The following is a 10,804-nucleotide window of genomic DNA, read 5'->3' as shown; positions in this document are numbered from 1 at the left end:
AAAAAAACAAGGGTAATTCATTTGACCCTCACCAAGTTATGAATAATCATAATACCTTTTGAATTTTTAAAATTTCAATACCCTCGAATTAACCTTTTTTTTATTTTAAGGGTTTGCGAAAAAAGATTTCTCTGAATCACACTTGTATAATCATCGATCAATAATAAATTAATTATCTTTTTTAAAAAATAGTAAATAAATTAATTTTTCTATAATTATAATGTGACGAAATGATTTAGAAAAGAGTCAATTTGATTGGTTGATAATGCTTGCATCATATCATATCGGGTACCTCTAGAAATTTTAAGGAGTTGCGGAAAAGATTCTACTGAATCACACTTGTATAATATCATCAATAATAAATTAATTATATTTTTTTAAAAAATAGTATAATAAATATATTTTTTATAATTATAATGTGACGAATGATTTTAGAAAAGAGTCAATTGATTGGTTGAATATGCTGCATCACTAATATAATCGGTGTACTCTAGAATTTTTTCATAGTGGGGACACGGAAGGAGGGGCCACCCGATTCGGACGGACGCGGACTGCATGAGTTAGCAAGCTGATGCGGATCCAATGGCTGTGGAGGCGTTGTCGTTTCGGCAGGTGGCCCGGGCTTTGGCCCACAATCACTATGACTAATTTTAGCAATGCTACCGGCCATCTTAGCGCAAGTAGCAGAGGACTTGTTGGTTAGTACCCGAGGTTTTAAGTTCGAAGCTTAATTGATTCACATTTCTAAGTTTATTTTTCAAAAGAATAAATGAAGCGAGTAGCATATTATCTATCTCTTAAAAAAAAATATATTAGCAATGCTATTCCCCACCAACTAATAGAAAAAAAAAAACTCTTAGAAGGAGATCTCCAACCACACCTCATTAAGAAATTTCAATTCGTAATCAATTGTCACTTTTATGTCTTCTCAACGGTTATAATTATTTTTGTTAGGGTTAAATTTTTTTAATTATTTTTGTTGGGGTTTAAATTTTTTTAAATTTTAGTATTAAAAATAACTCAACAAATCATTGTATAAAGGCAAAACTAATATATGGCAACGGGTCAGGAACTCCCCCGCTAGACGTGGTTGTGAAGTTCCTAGGGGATTATAGTATTCATTATACATTTTTTATCCCTTATTACATATTAGTACAATCATCAGTTAGTAAATTCTAGACATTATAAAAGACTAAATCAAGATCTTTAATCTCACTAATTTTTCTTTGTAATACTAAGAATTTTAAATATATATAAATTTGTGGGTGTGAGATGTACACCCTTATTATAAAATATGTATTTAATATTTTCTAACTAAGTTTTCTAATTTTTAAGTAAATAGAAAGTAATATATATATATATATATATATATATATATATATATATATATATATATATATATATATATATATTGGAGGGAAAACTTCAAATACCACCCTTGTGGTGTCACGTTTTTTCACTCTACTATCATGTGATTTAAAATATATTACTTCAGTATCTTATAGTTTTGTTTTTGTCTTTTAGATATCTCCTCTGCTAATTTTTTTTTTAAATCGGTGACAAAATTAAAACTATAAAATACTTAAGTGAAATTCGGTAAGCTACTAGATGTAGTATCTGAAGTTTATGTATATGATTCAATAGAGAGTTAGCAAAGATATTGACGGAAAGAGAAAAATGTAATCATAGGGTGCTAAAGTGATACACTTTAAACCACGTGCGGCGTACTTTATTTTTTCTGTAACCAAGGGCCTTACCTTCGACATCGCCGTCGTCATAGAGCTCGTTGTCGTCATGGATAAAGAGAAAATGATATTAAAAATGATGAAACTCAATATTAAAATATAAATTATATATATAATGGATAAAAAGGTCATTTTAACTTTTAGCTAGCTGTGGTTAGTTATTTTAAACTCATAGTTATTTAAATTTTGGTAATAGAAAGATATATTTGCAACGGAAACATTTTTGAAACGACAAATTTGATAACTTAAGTTTTATAAGGAAATATTTTCTATTTGTTATCCTTGCATGTAGCCATATGCAATTACTCCTCTATATATATATATATATATATATATATATATATATATATATATATATATGTATGTATATATATATATATGTATGTATATATATATGTATATATATGTATATATATGTATATATCTGTATATGTATATGTATATGTATATGTATATATATATATATATATATATATATATATATATATATGTATATATATAGCCTAGTTCTATATATATATATATGTATATATATGTATATATATGTATATATCTGTATATGTATATGTATATGTATATGTATATGTATATGTATATGTATGTGTATGTATATGTATATGAATGTATATGTATATGTATATGTATATGCATGTATATGTATATGTATATGTATATGTATGTATATGTATATGTATATGTATATGTATATGTATATGTATGTATATATATATGTATATGTATATGTATATATATGTATATATATATATGTATATGTATATATATATGTATATATATATGTATATGTATATGTATATTGTAGTATCCTTATACATATATATATTTATATATATGTATATATTGTATGGATGCCACGTTGCCTTTGCATGCATGGCATGCTTATCCATTTCCTTAATTAAGAGATGCACCCGCACCTCCTTAATTAATTTTCCTTCCTCTTTTTTTTCTGGAGCCGTACGCAAGGACGAGGAGAACCCGGTTGAAGTTTGGAGCAACGTCGACGTCGCGTCGCGGAGCCGTTCGAGCGCGCACGTGTTACCGTAGCATCGCGAGGAGGCCGGGCGAGGGAGTGTTTTCGTCGTTCTCGACGCCGTGCCGGAATTGGAGTCGCTGGTTGAGGTGGGTAATCTCTCATTCCTCCATGGATTTCTTCTCTACTTCAAGCTTCATTCAATTCGAGCTTAAGTGCTGATTCGCAGGATCTTGTCGTCGACTGTTAGTATTTCAGCTCGTACGCGACGTAGGAGCATCGGATTTCGACGAGATTTGGTTCGTTGGAACCGGGACTTCGAGACGAATCCATAGGATCCTTACTCACCCGATTTGGAAAAGGTTTGCTCTGTCGAAATTCCTTTTTACTGAGTTATTGTTTGCCGAGCAGACTCTGAAGTGCTGATTGCTGATTCCAGCATCGACCCGCCGTGTTTTACCTAGTTCTCTATGTAGGAGTGTCGAAACGTGATGAAATTTGACGTGCTAGATTCGCGACTTCGAGACGAAGATTCTGAGCCCAAGATCGCGATTTTTGGAGCAGGTTTGCCCTGTCGAACCCTAGTTTTACTAGGCTGCTGTTTGCCGAGCAGATTTCAGAGATGCTGTTTCGCAGGTTCCAGCGTCGACGTTTCGTATTCTGGCCCATTCTCTGCGCAGGAGCGTCGAAATTCAGCGAAACCTGGGCCATTGGATTCGTGACTTCGAGATGAAGCTTCAGGACCCTTGTTTGCTGAATTTGGATAAGGTTAGCTTGGTTGGATTTAACGTTTTCTTCGCTGCCAGGAGTTGCTTGAGAGGTAGGTTACATCGGTTTTTACTCCTTAGTTCATATTCGTCGGCATGTATAATTTTCGACCTTTGGATACTCTATTCTAGCTCGAATTCATGGATTATATTGTAGATTGCAAATCTGAATTTGGAGCATGTGATAATAAATTAAGTAGGTTATACATGTTGGACTTGGAAATTGAATTAGGAGAAAACCTGCGATTTGGACCTGTCACTTGTTTAAACTGCCTGATTTAGCTCTAGGAGCCGTTATTAAATTGTACTGTCGCAGTATCTTCGAGACGAGTACTCCAGGTAGTTTAGATTACATTTACGCTCGTGCTGGTGCGCCGAGTGGATTTTTACAGGATCGTTCAGGTTGTTCCCGACTCGTGGGTGCCGTTAGAGTTGACGGTGGACTCGTATTGCCTTTTTGGCGTCAGATTGTGCCGAGGGCACATTACCTGTTGGTGGTTAGACCAGTTTGAGTCGGTTACTTGACTTTGGCTTTTCAGAGCCTGTTTGAGCTCGACAGAGATACGCTGCATACTCGGTTGGGTAGCGCCCACGAGTGCCACTCCGGAGTCAGGCTTTGTGCTTTCGCGTTGGTGTCGCTCATGCCAGTTGGACTTGCTCTCTACGGACCAGTTAGTGTGGATAGAGCCCGATAGTCGCAACGGGGCAGGGACGGGTGTATTCACAGTCCCGGGGACGGGTATGCTTACAGTCCCGATTTGGATTGGGTCAGATTTGACATTTTCTACAGTTGGTTAGTGTAGAGCATGATAGTGTAGTGGATGATAGCGGTAGAGTGTACTTCCTGCTTTTCCTTCTATCATTGATCCTTCTGTAGACTTAGTGGGTGACCGATGTCGTTTTGGGCGGTACCCACTGAGGACTACTTGTTTTTACAGTAGTTCTCACGCCCAGTTGTTACTTATGTTTTGCAGAGCCACTGGTGCCGGCTGCTGCATCTTCCGCCGATCAGGATCGAGGCAAGGGCGTTGCGAGCTAGAGCCCTACCCGACAGTCAGAGCTAGAGGCTTTCCCCTACTGCAGGTAGTTTTGTTTTGGAGTTTATGTATATAGTTGTTTAACTCGCCCGTGCGAGTAGCTTTGTATTTTGGATTCTAGCTATGTATATGAAACTCAGATATTTAGCTTAATTTTTTGAGCAGCTCTATGCTACTGTTTGTAGTATTGTATTTCTACAGGTACTTTGACGCTTCGTATACAGGAAAAATTCCTTTGTATACGGCGGATTTGTCGGCGTGCCCGGGGAACGAGACATCCGGGACGTGACAGATTAAGTTGGTATCAGAGCTTTGCTATGGGTCGTTGGGACCTAGGAAACCTAAGTTTGGCAAACCTTAGAAAAGCAAGACGCGAGAGGCGTGATATTAATTGCGAAAGTCAATGATTATTTGTTCTAACTTCTCCTAGATCGGAGTGAGTGACTAAAGGAGTTCCTGTTTTGGCCTGAAAAATTATGTTGGCTGCAGACGACATAATTTTGGAGGAAAACAGGGACCGCCTTCCAGACTTTCGTTGGTTGGGTCGAGAGTGTTGCGTGTATCTGACCCGGATTTGTTCCTTTCAGCTATGTATCGTCGTCGAGGTCGACCGTCGTTGCGAGAGCGTGCCCAGTTGGCGCGGGATCGTGCGGGATCCCCTGAGAGACCTGAGCAGATGGAGCAGAGTACTCGACAGGAGCAGGGTGACGGACCGGAGGCGAGTGCACCCCCTGTTGTGGAGCCGATTGCGCGACCTGAGGCACCCCCGAATCTGAGTGCACAGCTGGCTGCCCTGACTGAGGTGACGAGGCAGCAGGGGGAGTTGTTGCAGAGGTTGTGTGAGAGGATAGTTCAGTCACCGAGTTCAGCACCGAGTGTACCAGATCAGACTGTTCCGCCACCGACTACTCCAGCATCAGCTCCAGCCGCAGTTATGCCCCCACCAGTGGAGATTCCTTCAGCGCCAGTTGCACCTGCCAGGGGGCCCGTACAGTTGACTGAGGCCGAGCAGGACCGGTGGACGGAGAGGTTAGCTCGTTTTCGCCGATTTGATCCACCGATCTTTGATGGCAGAGGCACTGAGGCCTGGATTGTTGAGGGGTGGGTCAGTGCTATGGAGAAGTTATTCGAGGATCTGTACGTTCCAGAGGGAGAGCAGGTACCTCTGGGAGTACACTGTTTGTCAGGTGATGCACGTGACTGGTGGCGGAGAGTGAGGCGAGACCAGAGACTGGAGGCAGCGCAGCTGAGGTGGGATGAGTTCTGTGGAATGCTATATGGGATGTATTTTTCCAACAGCATGAAGCAGAAGGTTGAGGAGGATTTGAAGAGGATCCAACAGGGCGAGCGGACAGTTCAGGAGTATGTTCGAGAGTTTACTAGACTCCTGAATTGTGTTCCGTTCGTGGCCAAAGACGAGGCACATAGGGTCTACTTGTTTGAGCAGGGTTTGAGACCCTACCTGTTCAGGTTCGTTAGGGCGCAGAGGTCGAGGACTTTGGACGCGTCCATTGAGCAGGCACTATGGGAGGAGAGAGGAGAGGTGTCACTGAGAGAGAGAGCTCAGGGGCCGGGACAGAGTCAGGACAGGAAGCGCCCAGCTCCAGACGACGGAGGCCAGTCGAGTAGCAGGCGTCCGCCGAGACCTCCACGATCGCGTTCTCAGGGTCGTGGGTTCTTGGGACGTCAGCGATCCAGAGACTCCCGTCAGCGAGGACAGCCAGAGAGGACGCCGCAGTGTGTGATCTGCGGAGGACCACACTGGTCCAGACAGTGTGAGCAGAGGGAGGGCCGGTGCTACGGGTGTGGTCAGCCGGGACACATGAGAGCAGCCTGTCCCAGAGCAACATCTCCAGCACCATCATCAGCTTCAGCTCCACGAGCACCTCAGCAGACTTACAGAGCAGCACCGAGTTACCGCCAGGAGGATAGGTCGTCCATGCCGCGATAGGGTGAGCAATGACAGCAGGCTCCGAGTGGCAGAGTCTATGCAGCACAGGTGCAGGACTCTACAGTAGCCGACCGAGTGGTGGCAGGTATCACTTTGATTTTCGGCATTCGTACTCGTACTCTTTTTGATACTGGAGCCTCGCATTCTTTTGTTAGCCGAGCATTTGCATTGTTGCATGGTCTAGAGTTAGGGGCATTGTCACAGGCACGAGAGGTGCAGATCCCGGACCATGTTTTATAGGTTGCAGAGTGTTGTTGGTCGTGTCCGGTGCAGTTGGACTCGTGGGTCATGCCCGCAGACCTGTTGGTGCTAGGGCAGCTGCAGAATTTCGACGTTGTGCTCGGTATGGATTGGCTGGCGCGGTACTATGCTACGATTGATTGCGGAGCGAGGACAGTGACGTTCCGTGAGCAAGGCCAGGAGGAGTTCACTTATAGAGGCTGCAGGAGCACGTTGTTTGCCACCTGGATATCTTCGTCGAGGGCTCGACAGATGCTGAGTAGTGGATGTATCGCTTTCCTAGCGACTGTTGTGGAGGTACCTACGGCGGCGCCGAGACTGGAGGACATCCCAGTAGTCCGCGAGTTTTCGGATGTGTTTCCCCCTGAGTTGACGACGTTGCCGCCGGAGAGGGAGATTGAGTTTGTGATTGATGTAGTCCCTGGAACTGCACCAATCTCGAAGGTACCTTATCGGATGGCGCCGGCAGAGCTGAGAGAGCTAAAGGCACAGCTTCAGGATTTGATGGATAAAGGCTTTGTGAAACCCAGTGTGTCGCCTTGGGGAGCGCCAGTACTATTTGTAAAGAAGAAGGATGGTTCACTCAGGTTATGTGTGGATTACCGGGAGCTGAATAAAGTGACCATCAAGAATAAGTATCCCTTGCCGCGCATTGATGATTTGTTTGATCAGCTGCAGGGATCTCATGTCTTCTCGAAGATTGATCTCCAATCAGATTACCACCAGCTGAGGGTGAGGGCCGAGGATGTTCCCAAGACGGCTTTTCGGACTCGGTACGGGCATTATGAGTTCACGGTGATGCCTTTTGGATTAACGAATGCCCCTGCCGCATTCATGGATTTGATGAACAGAATGTTCAAGCCGTTCTTGGATAGATTTGTGGTAGTCTTCATCCATGATATCCTGATATACTCCCGGAGTGATGCTGAGTATGAGGAGCACTTGAAGATTGTACTACAGCTTCTGCGAGAGAAGAAGCTGTATGCCAAGTTGAAGAAGTGCGAGTTCTGGCTACGGGAGGTTGCTTTCTTGGGCCACGTGATTTCGGCCGAGGGTGCAGCAGTGGACCCGAAGAAGATTGAGGCTATTCGAGATTGGCCGGGACCGACGACTGTGACTGAGGTTCAGAGTTTCCTGGGACTCGCAGATATTACCGTCGGTTTGTGGAAGGCTTTGCGAAGCATTCCACACCCCTCACACGTTTGACACGGAAGGGGATTCGTTTTGTCTGGAGCGACAACTGTCAGAGGAGCTTTGACGAGTTGAAACTGAGGTTGACGTCAGCTCCTATCCTTGCCCTTCCGGTGATGGGGGATGGATTTGTGATCTACAGTGATGCATCGCACAGTGGACTTGGTTGCGTGCTGATGCAGCATAGTAGGGTGATTGCTTATGCTTCAGGCAATTAAAGGATTATGAAAAGAATTACCTTACGTATGACTTGGAGCTTGCCGCCGTAGTTTTTGCTTTGAAGCTCTGGCGGCATTACTTGTACGGCGAACACTCCGAGGTCTTCACCGATCATCAAAGTCTCAAGTATCTGTTCACTCAGAGGGAGCTGAACCTGAGGCAGCGCCGGTGGTTGGAGTTACTGAAGGATTATGATATTAGTATTCAGTATCATCCCGGCAAGGCGAATGTTGTGGCAGATGCGTTGAGCAGGAAATCAGTGCAGAGCCTGAGTTTGAGGATCACTGAGCAGAGACCCCTACTTGAGGAGCTACAGCGGCTGGGACTTGAGATAGTACCCCCTGGGTCTACGGCGAGGCTGACATCTCTAGTGTTGCAGCCCACTCTGTTGGATAGGATCCGAGAGAAACAAAGTGGAGATCCGTACTTGTTGAGGATTAGAGAGCAGCTAGACAGGGGGCAGGCCGAGGGATTTGCTTTGGACAGTTCGGGAGTACTACGGTACAGGGACCGACTGTGTGTGCCTGTGGATCCGGAGATTCGAGCGGATATTCTGAGAGAGGCTCATTGTTCCCCTTATACGGTTCACCCTGAGGGAACCAAGATGTATAAGGATCTTAAGGCACAGTTCTGGTGGCCTGGAATGAAGAGGGACATTGGCAGATTTGTGGCTCAGTGTTTGACTTGCCAACAGGTGAAGGCCGAGCATCGGATGCCTGCTGGCAAGCTTCAGAGTCTGCCAGTTCCCGAGTGGAAGTAGGAGTACATCACGATGGACTTCGTCGTTGGATTGCCTAGAGCGCAGGGTGGCTACGACGCGATTTGGGTGATAGTGGACAGACTGACCAAGTCTGCTCACTTCTTACCGGTTCAGACTACCTGATCCAGGGAGAGACTCGCGCAGCTATACTTGGATGAGATCGTGAGGCTGCACGGCGTGCCAGTGTCGATTGTATCAGATAGAGACCCGAGGTTCGTATCCCAATTTTGGAGGAGCCTTCAGACAGCCTTGGGTACACAGCTACATTTCAGCACAGCATTCCACCCACAGACAGATGGTCAGTTAGAGCGGACCATTCAGACTCTAGAGGACATACTGAGGGCATGTATTCTGGACTTTGGAGGAGGGTGGTATCGGCATTTGAGACTAGTTGAGTTTGCGTACAACAACAGCTATCAAACGAGCATTCAGATGGCTCCGTTTGAGGCGTTGTATGGACGCAGATGTCGATCCCCCCTATTTTGGAGTGATGTGGGTGAGCGGAGGACACTTGGACCAGAGATTTTACTTGAGGCTGAGGAAAAGGTGAGAGTCGTTCGACGACATCTTTTGACAGCACAGAGCCGACAGAGGAGCTACGCCGATACCAGGAGACGAGACTTGCAGTTTCAGGTTGGAGATCATGTTTTTCTCAAAGTCTCGCCGTCCAGAGGGATACGCCGTTTTGGGGTACGTGGAAAGCTTAGTCCACGGTTTGTTGGCCCTTTCGAGGTATTGGAGCGTATCGGACCGGTGGCTTAAAGGATAGCTCTACCCCCGCGACTTGCTGGCATCCACGATGTTTTCCACGTCTCAGCATTGAGGAGATACGTTTTTGATCCCTCTCATGTGATTGACTTCACTCCACTTGAGATTGGCGAGGATCTGAGATACGAGGAGCGACCGTTGCGGATTCTTGCTCGGGAGACGAAAGAATTACGCAATCGGGTGATCCCGTATGTGAAAGTGCAGTGGAGTAATCATGATGAGCGGGAGGCGACTTGGGAGTCTGAGACAGTGATGAGGGAAGCCTATCCCTACTTGTTTGATGCTTGAGTAGAGGTACGTTCAGTTTCGCGGACGAAACTTTTTGTAGAGGGGGAGGATGTGAGATCCCTGGTATTTGACTGGAGGCTTGTCGACAGCTCTGGAAAGTGTCGGGACAGGTCCGAGTCGCGTTGGCGTCAAATAGGTGCAAAACGGACTCCGTGCGACGCGAGGGCAGCATTCTGCGAGAGAATCTGCGAAACAGCAGGATTTTCTCCTCGCTGTACCGGTACAAGGGCAGGCTGTACCGGTACAACCATCGCAGGACTGCTTGTTGTACCGGTACAAGGGGTTGCTGTACCGGTACAGGATGCGCGCACCGAATTTAGCTGCTCTCGGGTTGGCTCTTGTACCGGTACAGAAGCCCGTGTACCGGTACAAGAGGGTAGGTAGAGGGCTAAATGTGTAATTTTATCCCTCGTTTGTATCACCCCTCACTCCCCTCTATATAGCTTCGTGTAGAGAGAGTGAGAGAGGTCTTCTAGCTGCTTTTATCCATCTCTCTAACTCCCTCATCCGGTTGAAGGCAAGAGGGAGCTCGGATTCGTCGCCGACGTCGCGCCGCGGAGCCGTTCGAGCATACTTCCGTCGTCGTGTTGCTGCGAGGAGGTCGGGCGAGTTGTTTTTTTCGCCATCTTTGACGTCGTGTTGCTTCAAGGTACTGGTTGTCGTATTTTTACCTGTGGGCATCCCTCCGAGTACTTCAATTTCATCATTTTCGGGCTCGGGTGCCACTGCTGTAGATTTCTTCGTCGATTGTCGGTATTTTGGCTCGTTCTCGACGTAGGAGCATCGGATTGCGACGAGACTTGGCTTGTTGGATTCAGGACTTCGAGAGAAATCCACGAAGCCCTTACTT

At 45.3% G+C, this 10,804-nt stretch overlaps 1 protein-coding gene across 1 annotated transcript; it reads left to right on the top strand.

Moving 5' to 3' along the window:
* Positions 1 to 2,715: 2,715 nt before the first annotated feature.
* Positions 2,716 to 10,603, top strand: LOC109705234 (the record flags this gene model as incomplete). Its single annotated transcript, XM_020225967.1, has 5 exons — positions 2,716 to 2,882; positions 2,963 to 3,047; positions 3,250 to 3,297; positions 3,370 to 3,553; positions 10,472 to 10,603. Coding segments are annotated over 5 exons (616 nt in total), but the record flags the coding sequence as incomplete, so codon positions are not given.
* Between the last annotated feature and the right edge of the window lie 201 nt (positions 10,604 to 10,804).

This window comes from Ananas comosus, unplaced genomic scaffold (assembly GCF_001540865.1).
Source record: "Ananas comosus cultivar F153 unplaced genomic scaffold, ASM154086v1, whole genome shotgun sequence".
NCBI lineage: Eukaryota > Viridiplantae > Streptophyta > Magnoliopsida > Poales > Bromeliaceae > Ananas > Ananas comosus.
Note: the sequence above shows the minus strand (reverse complement) of the source record. Positions and strands in the feature narration are given on the sequence as shown.